General features: G+C 44.6%; 1 protein-coding gene across 1 annotated transcript in view; it reads left to right on the plus strand.

Moving 5' to 3' along the window:
* Positions 1-991: 991 nt before the first annotated feature.
* The window catches only part of TMEM154 (transmembrane protein 154), a 35,442-nt gene continuing 17,814 nt past the window's right edge, over positions 992-18,619 (plus strand). Inside the window, exons 1-3 of the mRNA XM_054595855.1 lie at positions 992-1,091; positions 17,143-17,415; positions 17,507-17,545. Of these exons, the coding sequence (XP_054451830.1) occupies positions 992-1,091; positions 17,143-17,415; positions 17,507-17,545 (412 nt within the window). The remainder of the gene's footprint in view (positions 1,092-17,142; positions 17,416-17,506; positions 17,546-18,619) is intronic.

Genomic DNA, 18,619 nt, shown 5'->3' on the forward strand with positions numbered 1-18,619 from the left:
AGCTTTGGGTGATTCCGATGCATCAGTGTAGGTTCATCGGCTGTAACAAACACGCCCCTCGTGGGCGGTGGTCACCGAAGGGAAGGCTACGCGTGTGTTGGGGCAGGGGATGTAGGTGGAAATTCTATGCCTTCCTAATTTTGCTGTGAATCTAAAACTAAAGACTTTAAAAAATAAAGTCTTTAAAAAATAAAGTCTTTATAAAGAAAAAAGGGAAAAAAAAGAACATAAAGAGATCCTTTCTCCCTGGGGAGCAGAGCACAGAATTCAGGGGGGGTGTGGTGGGGCCCCTCCCCTCTCCACACGCCCTGAGGGCGGGTCATTCACTCAGGGCCTGGGAAGGAGGATGGACCTGGCCGAAGAGAAGTGGTCTGGCTATGTTCTGGTGGCACAGGTGTCCCTGTTGTCCGGGCCTGCACGGTCCCAGGCAGCAGGGCTAGCCCCATGGAGTTAGTTACGTTTAAATCAATAAAATTGAAAAATAAATATTCAGTTCACACGAGTCTCCATGCAAGTGTTCAGTCGTCTATGTGGTTAATGGCTACCACGCTGAACAGCACAGACTTGGAACATTTTCATCACCTCAGAAAGTCCTGCGGCTGACGAGCGCCCCTCTAGACTCCAGGTAGCCACGAGGACACCCCTGGAGGATGAGTAAAGTCACAAATCAAGGATGCATGTGATTTAGGACCCAAGTTCCAGATTCCGAATGACCCTTGAGCCACAGACACCATCTCCACAGGGGCAATTGCCAAAGACAGAGGCCCGTGGCTGGGCCAGGACTGAAAAGGGCTTGAGAGGTGTGTTAACTGCATCAGTGATTGAAGAGCAACTTCTCTTTTGCAATCCTTGCTGGTCTGACAGGCTCCTGCAGAATTACATCACTTCCTAAAAAGCAGGCAAACACTTCTCCTTCAAGTTAGCACCTACCCAAACAAGCAGGAAACAGGAAACGTTCACGTTTCAAGGAGGCTGAAGCCAGCGCAGCATCATGCCGGAGGGAGAGCCCAGGCGAACGGACAGGAAGGCTCCCCGCGCTGCCCTCCTGTTCGCCCTGATGATTGCGCTCCTTCCCTTTGGCCGGGCTCAGGGTAAGCAACCTCCACCCCAGGGAGGAGGAGAATGAAGCCTTGTTTCGTGCCCGAGGCTACAGAGGCTACAGAACTCTGCCGGGGAAGCGAACACCCAGAAACTGTAATCCTTTTTTTTGTGAGAAAAGTGGTGAAAATTAGAGAAGTCTCTTTAAGGTGCTGGGGTGGAAGGGTGAACTTGGCTTTCCCTGCAGCTATCAAATCACGCTCCAGCTCGCTCACTTAATGTAATCTTCCTGCAATCTTTGTCTTCTAAGATATGTGGGTCCCTGTAATTTACCAGCTTTAATGGGCACATTAAGAAAACCATAAAGTCTTTGGCAGTTCATGTAAAGGAACGTTTCATTCAGCTGCAACAGAGAAATAATAATAAATTTGGTTTTAATAATGTGGGCTGAAAAGGCTGCTGGTCTCAGAAACTCCTGGGAAAACTGGAGTATGGAAATTTACTACTGGAAAGTATGCTAAAAACAAGAAGCCATAAGTTTATAAATATGTAAACAGGAAATTATCCAAGGAATTCCCAGGCATCCACTGTAACTTTTTAAGACAGGGTTTTCATCTGTTTTCCTTTGATCTTGTTATTTTGAGAGAGATTTTCTTTGCATTGATTGTAACTGATGAAGCTTTGTTTAAAAAAGTAATGTAATTATAGCACATCAAAGGTATTGGTAAAGACAAAATATTAAATCTCATTCTTGCTAAGAGTAGCTATTAGTTTATATCTTTGACAGTTGTTATAAGTCTAGTCACCCTCAAATGCCTCTTACAGTGGTTTTTTTTGTCTTGCCCCTGGGTAAATAAACTTGCTACCCATGGTTTCTCAGTGGGTACAACTGGCTTCTGGTGTAGGGCAGTACTTAAAGCAAAAGGAAAGTTCTCAAGCTACACTTTTTAAAAATTTAATTGATTGTGGAGAGAGAACAGCAGTTTGCTGTCCCACTTATTGATGCATTCCTTGGTTGCTGCTTGTATGTACCCTGACCAGAGGCTGAACCCGCAACCTTGGCGTATCAGGATGACACTCTAACCAGCTGAGCTACCCAGCCAGGGCTTCAAGCCACAGTTCTTTACACAGGACGGGGACACAGGCACTGAGCTAATGGATGTCACAACTTCCCGGAGATGAGCCATCCGCGTCCCACCTCCCATACCCCACCAACGGCTCTCTCCCTGGAACCCTCCATGTGGTCTCCCCAGGGTTCCGAGGTGGGAAATGAAAGGGGAAAGGCAAACCACCCCAACGGGAGACAGGTTTGGTGGGAATGGAGCTTAGCATTCAAAATGAGTTTGGGGGATAATACGTTGTTTCATGCATAATGTTTTGGAGCTGGAAGGGAGCCTAAAGATTATGCAGCTCAAGCTCCACTAGGCGAACAGATGAGGACCCTGAGGCGGGGGAGGTTGAGATGCCTGAATCCCCCTGCTAGTCAGCTTTTCTGACCTGGACTCCAGGGCCCTCGGCTCCCCCAGGGGACCAGCCACACCCCGCTGCCACCGCCACCGGACTAGGCTCCTTTTTCCTCAGGGCATCCCTCAGGGCAACCGAAAAAGTGTGGCCTTGCCCTCCCCCTTCCGCCTCTTGTCACTCTCACAACCACCGCAAACATGCCTCTCAAACACACCTCCGAGAGCAATGTCAACCTTGCCTGAGGATTTTCTTGAGCTCTTTGAAAATGACTGAAGCAAAGTGTTTGCAACTCAGGAGGCGCAGAGGGAAAATCTGAAGAGACTCGCTCCATAACATTTATCTTTCCGAGACCCATGTGTGACCTTGTGACTCTTCCACTCAAAGACCTTCAGTGGCTCCTCGTTGATGCTCCTGAGACTCTGACTTCAATCTCCTTGTCAGTGGCACCCCCTTCCTTGGGTCCCCCCACTCCCCAGCCACAGCCCCTCTAGTCACACTGAATGGAGCGTGTGCTCCAGGCCTCTGTGGTTCTTGCCACTTGAGTGACAAGTTCTCTTTTTACTCCTTAGTGAATTTCTGTATATCCTTAAAAGGCTCAGACTGAATGCCATCTCCTCCTTGGCAGCTCCCTTGACTTCACTCTGCCTGGCACTCTGCCTTTACCCCCTGTGATGCCCACAGACCTACATGTGTGTAAACTCAGCTCATCACTTTGAATCAGAGCTGTGTCTCCGCCCGTATCTTCCACCAGGCTGTGAGCACCTGCTGGGAAAATCCTCTTTAGTTCATGTTTGACTTCTGGAAATTCTGTCAGGAATCAGCATAAGTTAGGAACTCGGTAATTGTTAGTAAATACTCATATCACCCTGCAATGGATAGGAGGCTCATCGCTAAACACTGAGGAGCTACGGGTAACAGGGAGTGTTGGCATGGCGGCAGTCAAGGATGGCAGCTGCCCTCAAACCACAGATGAAAAGCTGCCCTTCAGGAGAACAGAGGGATTACCCAGCTGACCCAGGGCACTTATTGGGCCCCCCTGGATTCCCAAGGTCTGAAAATACAAAAATGCCACTTGCGCAAAGCTGTATAATCAAGCCTATTACTTTGAGCTTAGTCAAGGGAAACGCTATTCTAAATTAAAGACTGAATATACATTTTGAAATGAATTAATGTATATCCTTTTGAGTGGATGGTGCTTCAAGGTGTGAGTTAGTATATAAATGTCACACTTGTATTTCTTGGAATTCCTCCAAAAAAAAAAAAAAAAGATACCTGGAGATGTTCAGGGAAAGAATCCAAGCTACTAAACAGCCCAGCTCTCTCTGTTGCAAGTATATTATGGGCTATATCTCAAATCAAGCCTTTATTAACCACAATCAGGCAACATGATCCAATACCTTCAGTTTCCCAAGACACTTGTGTCATTACTTCTGAGTCAGCATCTTTCTCTTTATGTAGATTGAGAGAGCCAGATGCAGAATTGATTACTGTCCCAAGTGCGTAATCCTCTTAGAAGTCACCGAGAGGGAAATGAGAAAATGGCTTTCCTGGGCTTTTAGACCAAACAGGTGAGCATAGTTAAAGGAAAGCCGTTGACCTAGGTGTCTGGGCCGGAGTGGAATGCTAAGGCAGTTCAGACTCAAGGTCACATCTGCCCGTGGAGCAAAGGGAAGTGTCTCCACCTCATCCCTTACCCTGGGCCCTGTTAGAGTCCGCTCAACACTCTCGGAAAGCTAAAAGCAGCTTCCTGGGTACCCAAAGCATGGCACTTGTTAGGCAAGCAGAAGGTTTGGAAGAAAGTAGAGTAAAGGGTGTAAGGCAGAAATAAGCTGGCTGTAGCTGTGTGGGTGGCCGGAGTCAAGCGCTGGGTTTGACAGAGAGAGCTGGCAGATTTTGGGGGCTGTTTCAGAAGAGTAGAACCATGTGATTCTTGATGAACACATCTTGAGAAGAAGAAGATAAAGAATAGAAGAAAATACTAGTTGCATAAATGAAGTGGCACTTTCTGACACTGTTCTTGTTTCGATGAATGTGACTGCCACCTGCTCTTCTCTGGGACAGTCCCAATGAAGTAGTAAGAATGATGATGGGAACATGTACAGTGCTCAGTACAGGCCACACGCTGTTCTAAACACTTTCCTCATAGAACTTCATGGAACTCTCCTAACAGTCTCATGCAGAGGTACTATTATTCCTATTCTACACATGAGAAAACTGAGGCACAGAGAGGTTAAATGATTTGCCCAAGGTGACACAGCTAAGTAGTAGATCTAAGTAAGGTTCAGCTTTATGAATGCATGCTCTAGCCATATGCTAGGCTACCTCTGGGCTTTCAGGCTATGTGTCTAGTTCCAGGTTTGGCTGGGCTCTAACGTTACTTACCGCATGCTCATAAAGGAGCTGTATTTGGTGGTCAGAGACTCGCTGACCAGGAAAGGAGCGGTGAGAGTCGGGCTAAACTTTGGGCTGAAGAGGGGAAAGGGTGGGGCTGAAGGGTAGAGAGTGAGCACCACAGAATCTGAGGATTAGCTTAGTTAAAACCCCAAGCAAGTAAAAGGATTGTTGAAGTCACTGGGTGAGAGAGAGGCTTCTGGGCGCGGGGCCCAGGGAAGGAAAGCCTAGCCTTGCTGTGGGAGAGCTCTGCTGAGAACGGATCCCAAGGACCAAGCTCACAACAAAACAAAACAAAAAAAGCAGAGAGGGATTGATTGAGGCTTCAAGTCCCTCTGTTTCTAGAAGGCTGACCCAGGAAACAAGGAGAGGGCATGATCTTGGCTGGGTTGAGTTGAGTTCTACAAAGAAACAGTGCAACCTGCTGTTTGCCTCCCTGTGTAGAGTTTGCAGCACTTCCAAATGTTGGCAGAGACATGGGGGAACAGAGACTCTGCACTCCTGGTCGGGGGGGGGTTAGTGCCACCACCTAGTCCCTCTTGCTGATAAGCGCAGCCATTGGACTTTTAATTTCAGCTATCATATTTTTCATTTTCTAGAAAATCTGTTTTTATTTCTAAAAACTCCTTCATATATCATCTCTATATAGTGTTAGTTTATTTTCTTGCGTTATTTATTTCTTCTTTTGTGTCTTTATTTTAAACACATTGCAGTTTAATAACTTTTATCTGATGTTTTTGTAGACCTAATCTTGTTGCTTGCTTTATCTATCAACTCCCATTCATGATGCCAATCTTGGGGACACAAAGCCAGAACCTTGCATACAGAATGACTCACCCTATTTAGCAGAGCCCCAAATGTTCTGATCTTATCACCAGGCTAAAATGTTTAACCAGGGCGAACCCCGTCCTATCGCCACCAAATAGCACGTGCGAGAGCTCAGACAGGGATGTGCTGGGCTTGAGAAGAGCCCGCGCTTGGACCTCAGGCTTAAACCTTAACCTGGGATGGGAGGGGTCAGGCCTTTGGGGTCAGCCTTCAGGAGTCACATGAGGAGGTGCCAAACACTTGATTAAAAGTGCAAGCCAGCAAACCAGGGTTGGCAGTGGAGCCAAGTTGGTAACCAGGAGCAGGTAATCAAGAAGACCAAAGTGATTGCTAAAGAGAAAGGAATAGACAAAACCAAATTCAAAATCAGAGTAGTGGCCAGCCAGGGCCACAGTGTCCGGATAATGATGTGAGATCAGCCCAGGGTAGCGCACCTGACTTTGACTTTGAACTTTGAACTTTGCCGAAATTATTGCAGTTGCTTTTTGTTTTTGTATTTCCTTTTTGTTATTCCTTTTTCCCTTTCTCTCTCTCTCCCTCCTTCCTTTTCTCTCTCTCTTGTTTTTTTTTGGTCTGCACGCCTTCATCTCTGGACACGCCTGTGACAACCTTCTCACAGCACTCCTTGCCCGAACCAATTCCATAAACACCTCAAAATATTAAAAATAAATAGTAACCAACCTTTGAACTAAGAATCATTTTTATATTTTTAAATGATTATCCTGTAATGGCTTTGCAAGAACTTACATAATAGCCTGTATTTTGCACTCTTGGCCTCAAGATCTAAAAAATTTACTCTGTGACCCTTTAAGAAAATATTTGCCAACCCCTGATCTAGTCAATATGGAAAAACTTAATACGGTGATGACTACCGTGTTGTTCGTCGCTGTATTCTCTATTCTTTTCAGTAGGTATACATGCACAATGAACAAGAGTGGGAGCCTGTGTGTCCTTTCCCGGCACTCCTGTGCTCCTGTCTTGCTCTCTTCCATCGTTTTTCTCCAGAGATTTTTCCAACCTCTTTGAAAGACACTTTCATTTTTTTATTTTCTCACTTTCCATTCATTTCTCAACCCACTGCAATCTGGCTACTGTGCCAACCACAGCATGTGATCTACCTGAGGTACCTGTGCCTCCTAATAGCTTAACCCACAGGACCCATTTCTGTCCTTATTTTATGTTTGTGTCTGTAGCACTGAACATAATTAATCAATTACTGAAACTCTTCTCCTCCTTGGCCTTATCATGTATTCTTAGTCTCTCATGACTCTGATTGCTCCTTTGCACTTTTTGGTTATGAATCTTTTTCTTTCACCCGCTCATTTAATATTAATATTGATCTTTTCTTTCCTTCTTACATCATTCCTGGGCAATGATACCCAGTTTCGAGCTTTACCTTACTTTTCGGCCAATGATTCACAAATAATCATCTTCCACCTACCTGCCCAGCCCTAGGCCTGGATTTTCCTTCTCAGCTCTCTGCAGACACACGCAGGGCCCTAAGCTCAGCAGGTTCAAAACAGAAGTCGTTCTCTGGCCCGTGCTGGGTGAGGGCCTCGTTCGCTTTCCCCTAGGGCTGCTCTGTGAACTTCTTGACTGTCTCCTTGCCCTTAGCCTCATCTCCAATCCATTTTCACACAACTTCCAGAGTGATTGTTCTATAACAAAAATATCACCTTTCCCCTCCTGCACTTATCCTTTCAGTGTTTTTTCATTTCCTTGGGATAGAGTCAAACCCCTTGGAATTGTTTCAAGGCCCTTCATGAGCTGGTCCAAGCTCTTTTCCCACTTAACCCTTGACTCTTCCCACCACACGCCCTCTGATGCAACTGCTGAGTGTGCCAAGCTCTTTCAAGCCCCTGAGCCTTTCTATCTGTTGTGCTTTCATTGTAATGCCTTTCCTTGACATCTGTACTTGATGAACTCCCATGATTCAGTTCGTGGTCACTTCCTCTGTGAAGATTTTCTGAATCCTTACCCAGATGAATACGTTCCTTTCCCATGTCCTCATGGCACTTTGTATACAAACATGTTATGTAACATGGTTTTTATTAAACTTTATTATATGTACAGATTTGTGTGCCATTGTCCCACTTAATAGTCACTTCCCTGGGAGGTAGGGGCCTGGGCCCCTTTGCCTTTATATCCCAGGACCTAGAATAGTGCCTGGCACATAATAGCCACACAAACTGACTGACTGACTGAACAACATGAAGTTTATCCTATGGCCCAAGACTTACTTGTTTTCATGACAGACTATAGTCATTTAAAGAATGAAGAGAAACTGTAGTCATATGTGGATAAATGTGATTTTTATTTAACCTAATTTTGTTTTAGTCTGAAATGTGAACTATCCATCTTTTTATGCGTGAATGCTTCATTTCTGCCTCCTCAAACGCAGACGGGCAACAGTGATTGCTTCCCTTGTTGCAGAGAATGCTGCATAGCTGCATCTACAGATAGTCCTGAGCATGCTCTTACCCGCCTTCCTCTGAAAGTATGGGTGCAAGTTCAAACCCAGGAAGTAGGTGTTGAGCAGCATGATAATTTGCAGAAAGGCCAGGTAGTTATTAACATTTTGGAGAGAGTTTTGAAAAGAAAACAAAGGGAATACAAGTAGACACTACATTTCAGGCCAGTAAAAGCTGACTTGAAAACTTGAAAAAGAAATAAAAACTATGCAATGTAAAACTAACAACAACAACAAAAATGTGCCTCTCATAGTGAGTTCAGCACAGAAGCATTTCCTGAGCAGTGACAGAGGTGGTTAGAAAAGAGTTACCTGCTAGGGCGGGGTCTGGTTGCTGGTGATGCTTTGATTTCTTATCCTTAAAATCAATTAATCTACTTTTGTTTTGAAATTTGACATTATTTTTATGTTTCTTTATTTCGTGTGCATTAAAACCACATTTTTTATTTCCTACTTCCCCTCTGCATTGTCCATTTCAGAAACAGGAGACTAGCGGTTACTAGGATTTCATGACATTTCTCCCTGACAACATAGTTTATTAATTAAAAAATCCATTTTTCTTTTCTAAAAGTGTTCTTGCTTATTTCTTTATGACTAAGATCACCAGATTTAACAGGTAAAAAAAATTTAGGACACCAGTTAAGTGTAAATTTCTAATAAAAAAGTTTTTTTAGTATAAGTAGATGCCATGTAATTTAATGTAAACATAGGATGCACAAATGCTGCCTGGGACATGTTTATACTAAAACATTATTTGCTGTTATCCTTAAACTTAAATTGAACTGGGCATCCTGTATTTTATCTAGTAACTCTATAATTATGATTATTTTTTTGGCAGGCAATGGCCACCCCTATATTTGTTCATCACTGAGACCATGGCCATATTGGCTATGTCACCAGCTGACAAATGTCAGAAGAATATTTAGGATGAGTCCTAGATCATGAAAATAACAAGAAACCACCTCTGGGGGCCGGGGGGGGGGGGAAGCCTACCAATGATTAAGTCAAATAAAACCAGCAATCCAAGAATGGACCAATTTTGGAGAATTTATTAATGTAATTCATCCCATTAAAAAGCAAATGAGAAAGAAAATCATAGGGATTGCATTAATAAATACTGCAAAGAGGTTAATAACAGAGTGAGTATAGCCCCACATCAGTCACTCAAGCTGCAAGACTAAAATTCCAACTACTTGCGGCCAGTTAGCTTTCCGGGATGGAAGGGCAGGGTTGATTCTCTTTCAAGGGGAAACAGGATGAGAAGTAAGCCAGCTTTGGAGACCCATTAAGAAGGGACATTTCTAATCCTAACAAATCTCACCCCCATTTTGCTGCCCTCGGACACCTCAGGAACTTGCTTCCTTCTTGAGCCTCTAAGAAACCTTCAACAACAAACAAACTCTGACTCCCTGCTCCACCTTAGGTAGGCGAGGCGGAACTTCTGGTTGCACATTCTCGCGTTCTTCCTGTAGCTCATGGTGAAGGTGCATTTGCTACAGACAGTAGCCCACATCTCCTTTCCTTGCTTTCCTGTTCTCTGATTGATTACAGACATAGTTATGTTTTGGTTTGTCTCTGTCTTGCAATTGCTTCTCTGGCAACGCTGAGTGTGTGCTGATCTGAGCAAAAGGAGCCAGGCCAGCACAGAGGGTGTAGGTGACCCGCACAGGAGCCCACCCACTTTATCCCATGGCAGGCGTCTTCCTTCCTTCCTCAGAGGGAGGCTGACATGGCAGGCCAGGGAGACAGCAGAGCTTGGTGAGGAACATGGGTTATCAAGTTACTCTTTTAAGCTGTAATTTTGAAATTGGGTATTCAAAAAGAGAGAGAAATATAATAAAAAATAGAGAAGTAATCAGGTTAGTAATGACAAGAACTTCACTTAATAATCCTTTATCTTTTCATTTTTAAAGCACTTTTGTGTCTACTATCCCACTGAGAAGGAAGAAGTTTTAGTTAAAAGTGTGTGTGTCTCCTGTCCTGTGAAAATAGAAACACTCCTTTCAACTTCTAGGTACCACAGGCCAGAATGGGACTCCAGAGTATGAAAATACAGTCATAGGGTGAAAAACGCAGCTTCCCCAGTAGATTAACTTCTAAACCGAGACAGCCTTAGGGTCTGGGCAAGTCTGATTAGATATGAGCAAGGTTTCTCTAAAAAAGGCATCAAAATAAAATAGAAACAGACATCAAAGCCTCTCAGGCCCCCTCCTTGGGTGTGTTTTAATCTGATAGTAAATTGCAAATGCAGGTGTGCATTTCTCAAGGCCATGAGGTAAAAATACAACCTGGCTTCACAAGCCAACCCCTGGAGCAGATGACTGCATGGAAGCGGTTTACCAGATGACCCTCCTCCAAGTGAGTGAGAGAAACATTTTGTAACATTCTTTTGATATAAGGCATTGTCACCATCAGATGGCTGACTTGAAAGGGAGTACAAAATGTGGGCCCTCCTTTACCTAAACTATTCTTCAATGTGCAAAATCTGCATCAACTTCTCATGCTTTTGCTTTGCATCCCTTCAACAGGCTATTTTTTTCTGACCGTATCATTTTCAAGTAAACATGTCAGAAAAGCACATCAAGGGAATATTTTCACTTAATAAAAACTGTCAGCTATGAAGTACAACAGAGCTTACAAGGAAAACAACATTCTCTCCATGTTACTCGGCCTGCTGTCAGGGGAATAGGTCACTTAGCCCCTACATGTGGATGTCATGGAAACCACCGAATCCCCCTGCCAAAAAAGATAAATAAACAAAAACAAAAAAAATGGAAACATAAAGTTGCATCATTAGGGATTCACAAATTTACATTGAACAAATCCTCTCATACTCCAGTGTTTTTAAAAAAAAATCAGGTAGATTTTGAGAGAAAACCACCTCAGATTCCTGTCTAGAGTCGGGAAGGCATGACTGCCACGTTCTCCCTCAATCCATCCTGGCCACAGCCTCTGAGGGCCTCAGGGGTCAAATTCATGCTACTGTGATCTGGTTATAGGGTTGGCAGCTACTAGGCAAGTCCTGGGCACCCAGCTCCCCAACCACTGCTTCTTGTCCAGCTCACTAAGGAGGAGCAAAGAGAACAAGAGGGGAGAGTGACTTGGGGTGGTCCCAGGGAAGGCCAGAATGGGCAGGGTTGGGAGCAGTGGTTGGCAACATTGGCTGCACACTGGAGACACCTGGGGACCTCTGAAAACACTGAGGACTGGGTCCCCCTCCAGCTATTTAGATCTGATGGTTTGGAGTGTGGTCTGGGTATCAGCAGTGTTAAAGTCCCCAGATGATTCTAATGTGCAGCCAAGACTGAGAACCACAAGGGGACACCTCGCTTTGGTATGAGCTCATCCTTCCAACACTCTGGCTCTTCGTGTACTGAAGCAGGGGAGGTGGCACAGGAGGAGACATAGGAAGGCTCCTTGGTTTGGTTTCTTCAGCATCTGAAATCCATATACTCTAGTTTCTCCACACAGCAGGACAGAGTTTCGACACCTGTCACTTGACTTGCCTTTTCTTTTGCTTTACAATCTGTATTACAAAATCATTTACATAACTTGTGCATGGAACTTACACAAATGAAAGAATGGGGTAACTGGTTGAAGTCAACACATTCCATGATCTCCTGAATTTAATAACACCCTCTCGTCATTATTTCATTTTACATTGTAATATCAGTGTGGCAATCTTTCTGTTGGTATGTAATACAGTTTTGTTTTTCTTTGCTTTAAACACTAGAGCTTGGTTACATATTTTCTACTTTCAAAAAAAGAGAAGTGAGCTGGCCTGCTTGACTGGGAAGCAGAGTCATTTCCACTTAGTGACGCTGCTCAAGGCAGTGATAAAGGTGGCCGTGTGCCCGCTCTGCTACGGAAACTGCCAGGCTCACCTCACGCATTTCCCCCTTTTTCCCACTTAACCAGAATTTCCCCAGGGTCTTCGCCAGATGTGTGAAATATGGGTGTCAGATGTGTTTGCATGGATATTGTCGATAATCATTTGTAAGGGACTCCGTACAGTTTATTATCGGGTAATTTTAGGATTTGGGGATTAAAAGTAAGTGAAATGCTGCAGCTCCGTTTCAGCAGTCACATGACCATTCCCCTTACCTCTTCGTCTACTCCATTATCTGAGCAGAGAACCCAAGAGGCTGGGAGGCAGAATTCCTGGGCCAGCGGGCTTTGGAGCGGGCGTTGATACAGTCAGGACTGGGCCACTTGACAGGAAAAGAGAGCTTTGGCCAACCTGCCGCCTTGAGCCCACACACCCAGGGACACCACAGGCAGGTCACACACAGGGTCCCCAGCCATACCAGGCCCTTCCGCTTTTAACATTGCCCTCGTTCTTCTCGTCTGTACTCGTGCTTGTTGATGCCTCTCTCTCCACTCTCACGTGTGACCCTCTTCATCTTTATCTTCTGCAGCTTCTTCCTTTTTTACCCCCCGGGGCCCCACCCTTTTACCCTGAAATATGTCCACATTTAGATGAGAAGATACAGCCATGAAATGAAGAAGTTACATCAGGAAGATTCGTCTCCGGGGAAACAGCAGAGAAACAGATAGGTCTAGAGACAGGAAAAGAAAGGGGTTGGAGGACAGAGGAAACAGCAAAGTTACCAACGCCTGGCACGCGTGTGGCACTTTGTGGGTTAAACAGCATTTTCACATTTGGGATTTCCTTTGTTCTTCACACAAACACCTTGGGGGAGCAGAGCAGTGGGCCCCCTCTCTTGGCTTTTAGGAAAGGAAGGGCTGGGGAAGTGAGGGGCTCTTCTCAGGCCCCCCCAGCTGGAGAGCGCCGCATCAAGGCTCCAGCCCCACTCTTCGGAGTCCAGCCCTTCTTACCACGAGGCCATGGAGATGCCCGCGGAGCCCTCCCACCACGCAGCATCGCGCTCGTCCCCTCACCGAGTCTGGATTCTTCCACAGCAGTGCCGGGCTGCTAAGGTTGTCAATGTCACTTGTACCTGAAAAGCACAGGATGGCTCCTACAGGAAGTCGCTGTTGGCTATCATTGGCCTTAGCAAGTGTTTCTTGGAGAAGGTTGGGTCCCTCCTTGTGTCTGAGGCTGCTCAGTGTCAGCGGGTCCCATGTCCTTTGGGCTAAGAGTTGTGGTTTGCCCGCAGGCCACGGGAGGAACTGGTAATGCTTCGGGAAAACCGCCCCAGCTGCCCTCTATCGGCTCCGCTCCCATCCCTGCTCCCGGGATCCTGGCTGCTCTCGTTTCCACCTTGGTTTTGTCCACCTCTGGTTTTCTTTCCAACTCTCACCTCTATCCCCTTGGTCCTTACTCCTAGTTACTGATTAGATTCTGTGGCCCACCTGGTTTTCCAGCTCCTTTTTGATGACATTGGATGTTCCTGGCACAAAGTCTTGGCGGTGATCCCCAATGCTTTCAACTTCCTTCTCTTTTCCCATCATAGACTCCCTGCATACCCAGCCCTTCCCTGCCTTCTGCCGATTCTCATCCTGTGAGGGCTGAGCTAGGGTTGTCTTGGAGAAGCTGTGAGGGCAGACCACCAAGGGTAGTTTGGTGCTGCCCTCCTCCCCCTGTGCCCAACGCCCTGTCCCCTGCTGCCCCCACTCTTGAGATGAAACTGCGGAAGGTACTTGCACACGTGGAAACTAAAAGATGTACAGGGTTGTTTGTTGCAGCATCAATGGAAATACAGAAGAAGTGACCTAAATCTCCACTAAAATGAGTGGGTTATGATACTTCCAAATAACAGGAGGAAGACAGCTTTCGGTATACAGACATAGAAGAAATCTTCGAGTCAAATTTTAAGTGAAAACAGCAAAAGGAAGAAAAATATTTAACTTTTTTTTTGCTACTATTTGTGTTAATAAAAGAAAACAGGAAAAGGTACTTGTATGTTCACGGAGTTTCTCTGGAAGGCAGCAGAAATGGTGGTTATCGCTGGGGAGAGCGAGTGAGTGACGGGAAGCATGGTGGTGACATTTCCTTGCTGAGCTTAGTGCCACGTGCATAGCACCTATTGCACAATTCTAATAAAAGAGAAGGTCTGGGCTTTAGGATCAATGCACAGATGTGGAAATAGACGAGACCTTGGGGATTGCTCTGTTGTACAGATTAGAACATTAAGCCATTAACGGGTAAATAATGTGTGCAAATTCCCGCAGCCGCTGAGTGTCAGAGCTGTGACCAGGCCCCTCCCGGCCACTCGGCGCCTGCGCTCGAGGGAACGCGGCTTCAAAACCCTGTGTGTCAGTGGAGCTCACAGCGTAAATGACAGGGTTATACCCTGGGGAGAGACTTTCAAGACCCAGTTTGTTCATCTGTAAAATGTGAACAAGGAAGTTGTGAAGATTAAATTAGGCAGCGCATGTGTAACCTAGTACCTAGCACCTACCAAGTGTTCGATCAATGTCAGTTACTGGTGTTTATTGTTTGGAGGCTGCTTTGGAGTTGGTTGGGGCAGGGAGAGCTGCGGGGTGTCTGGAGATGAAGGCCTGCAGAGTAAAGAGAGAGAGAGAGAGAGACCGACTTGATTCTCATTTATTTAAATAGACACTAGAAGAATTTCATTGAGTAAATGATGTTTTACATGGAAAACATATGTGTGAGAGGGATATTGTAGAGAAAACTTCTGGCCCCTTTCACTCAAAGAGGCCACTAAGGGCCACTGTGACCAGCATTGTCTCTTAGGCTGAAAAGTAAACAAATACAACCCCAGGCCATCTGGTGTGCTTCCTTCCATTTCTCTTTCATTCCCTATTGAGAATAAGCCCTCATTATCCTTGCTAGCTTATTTCCTTTTCTATTTTCTTTTCTTCTGGGGCCAAGGGGCAAGTGGTAACTCTGAATGTGAAGTGTTCTACTGGGCACTCCTTGGCTCTCCTTGGAGAGCCACTGAGGAGACCCCGCACCCAGGGTAGCTTTGCTCACAGCTGTCCGGGCTGAGTTGCTTAGCAAGAGCCCTGGCAAAGCCAAGCTTTCTGGGAAAACTTTCCTCTCCCTTCCCCTTTGGGCCAAAAAGCCCCCCACCTCCACCTTTAAGCATATGGGCAAGAATATGAGCTCCCTTCCTCATGATTTATAACTATTACATGCCAGGTTCTGCGATCAGCCCTCCTGGGTTCAATCCCTCCTCCGTGACAGCTCTGTGATCGCAGGCGAGTTGTATCACCTCTTTGCCCCAGTTTCTGTCTGGAAAGTTGGGGAGGACAAAATGAGTTAATCCAGGTATAAGGCAGAATACAGGACTGGGTTCTTAGTGAGTTCTCTATAAAAGCTAGCTTGAAATGGTAGCTGAAGCTGCAGCAATAGCAGAAGTAAGCAAAAGAAATAAAAGGGAGGTCTGGGTATTCGGTCCATAATAGCCAACCTCAAGGAAAAGGATCGTTATCACCAATTGCACTTATGTATGCACCCGCCCCATCCCTCTCATAGGTCCGATCTTCCATGGCCTGAGCTTTCAGTAAAGAGTGCTGTTTCATTCTAGTAGTTCTACAAGCAGGGTGACTTGAATGAGGACATTGCCCTGGTAGACAAATGTCTTTCCTGATCCAGGATGATATATAATATATAAAAGATTTTAACATAAGTGAATACAATAGTGACTTATGTTGTTTCAAAAACATAAATATAGGACAAAGTCACTTAACCCAGAAGGCAGAGGTCAATAAATGGTAGATTTTTTAAAATCCTGCTTTTGGTACCCACAGGTGAGGGACACACACCAGTTAGTTACACGCCGCAGTTTGTAATTGATTCTGATGGTTTTGGCTGGCATTTACCCATGTGACTCTCAAGTGGATTCCCTGGTCTTGAAGAAAACTGAAATGTTTACCTATATCACCAAAATAATTAGCCATGATCAAACAAATATTTTTATAAGTCAAGTCAGAGGAGTCCATTGTCATACAGTTATACATCTAATAAGGCACTGAATTGGCTCTGCTGTGGCCAGCTCGGTCATTCTATGAAACAGTGGCCTAACCTGTAGGAACAGGGCATAGTTTAAAAGAGCCATCTTTTCCATTTTCATAGCACCTTTCACCTTACAAAGAGCTTTCACATAAATTATCTCATTTGAGAAGTTTTCTATAGCCTAAATGTACATTCTGTTTTCCTCAGCGGTCCCCATCTGAATGATAGGCATCACTATACTGTGCTAGGATGGAAACCTTTAGCCTACCTTAGCCAGGTGGGGAAAGATTTTTCAAATCATAGTCCTTTTCTGTCCTGTGATGGTTTTCCAACACAATCTGAACTTCAAACAGAATTAACTTGCTTATATCTCTTAAATAGGGAAAGTTCTAAAGATGCATCTTACTGAGTAAATGTAAATATTGGTACAGTCTCTAAATTCCCCTTGAGAATGTCACTTTAAAAATTAAATACACATTGTATTTTTATTTAGAATCCAGGAGGATTTCTGCCAGATAATCTCAGAGGCAGACCGGCTCTCTGCAGAACATGAGACCTGACCCTGAAATCTAAGCAGTCACCCCAGTTTCAAAAAATTCTTTTCCACTGATAGGGTAACTTTTTATTAAAAATTAGGGCATAGTGTATTCCTTTATACCCAAAAGTGTTATGTGGCAAGTACTTACTTTTCAGTACATGTAGATATAGGTTTATTCAGAAATGTTATTAAACCATGATACGCTATAGGAGATGTCTTGGAATATCACCCATGACGGCAAAGCTTCTCAATGCCTTTGCTTAAACGGGTCTAAAGTATTGGTCAAGGCCAAACTGTCTGCCTTTGTGGGAGGTTTATCTTTGGACTTTGAGTCCATGTTCAATATACTCCCAGCTTGAGCTCCATTTATGTTAAATCAATACTCTGAATCACACTGAACTGGAAGACCCAATACAGTGAATCAAGTGTATCACTGGCTGCATGTTGAATAAATTTAAAAATCATTGAAAACATAACGTACTAGCTTTGTCTCCATGGCAACCTCAATTTTGTATGTGTTCCCCACAGTGCATTCTGACGCAGCAGAAGAGTCCACGGATGAGCCAACAGATATATCTGATGAAGTGGAAACTACAGATAAAGACACTATTATAAGTACAGCTGTTACAACAGTGACCACAGAAACATTAACTGAAAGTATGAATTCTACCCTCATTGATGAGGAAGATCAACAGTTAGAGTTTATATTAATGGTGTCGATCCCATTGGTTTTATTGGTACTCCTACTCTTATCAGTGGTATTCATTATAATAAACTATAAAAGAAAAAAAACTAAACAAGGTAATTATTTTGCATGTTCCCAATTCCAGACAATTGTTTCATGTGTCAATGAACAATCAATAAAACAAAATCCTTTTTTTCTTCTACACAGAAGCTTCTATCCAAGGATCTCAGAGTGTTTTCCAGACATGTGAGTATTATTCTAACACTTTCCTGGGTTGGGGATGGGGTAGGAGAAGGAATTGAGGGGTTTTAAGTTAAGCAACAAGGACTGTGTAAAATAGTAAGTTATGAATGACATATTTCAATGAAATTTTCCAGAGTTTAAAAATGCCATATTTCTTTGTTTTTAAAAAAGAGAATATTTTCAGCCTAAATTGAAATTTAATATACACAGCTGCCAGCTCTGTACTAATCCTGATGAGGGGCCCATATAATCTTGACCAATAGGCCAATAAAACACATCCCTGCCGCGGGAGGAAAAGGTAGGGCTGGTGAAGCAGTCGGTCAGAGGGATCAGGGCACGCTGGGGTCAGGGGTGGGAAGGCGGAGACCTTGGGGTCATTCCACAAGAAGAGGATTCTTCCACCTCTATTTCTGTCGCAGATACTATTTCCCCTCTGTCTCCCCCCATGACACATCCCAATGTGATCTTGAAATGGCGGGTAAAATAGTGTTCTTATAAGCAAAGTCTTAACTGACTAAAGATTACTATCATTAATCTCATTAAAAAACAAATCTCATAGAAAACTCCCTAGATCAGAGATTTAGTCAGAGTATTCAGTTCCTCCACCCATTTACACAGCACCTCTGGCCTTGAGGTCACGCTCTGGGCTTCAGGCCTTGCTAGTTGTCCTTGCACTGGAAGAGTTCTCAGCAGGAACTATAAATGGTCATTCTCCATTCTGCGCTCAGGTACAGCAAATGTGAGCTGGGAAGAAGCACTGAAACGCCTTCCCTTTTACACCAGTGGCTGATATAATAAATTCCAAGGAAGCAGGAAATACATTTTAGTTCACTGCCTGAAATTTCAGGGTGACTTAATAACAGTGCTCATGTGGGAACTCCTTTGTAAGTGTAAGAAAAACAAAAAGCAAACATGTTACCGAACAAAAGGACCCGTGGGGGGTGGGGGATGCCCAGATGCTATTACTGAAACAACGACACCCTCCTTCCCCGGGGTCCCTCGGTTGTGGGTCCTTTGCCCGCCGTCCTTGGAATTATGGCTCTGAATGGCAGAGTTTGGTGAAAAGGAAAAGGAACT

This window comes from Pteronotus mesoamericanus, unplaced genomic scaffold (assembly GCF_021234165.1).
Source record: "Pteronotus mesoamericanus isolate MK-2021 breed Mesoamerican mustached bat unplaced genomic scaffold, CSHL_Meso_final contig_163, whole genome shotgun sequence".
Classification (NCBI taxonomy): domain Eukaryota; kingdom Metazoa; phylum Chordata; class Mammalia; order Chiroptera; family Mormoopidae; genus Pteronotus; species Pteronotus mesoamericanus.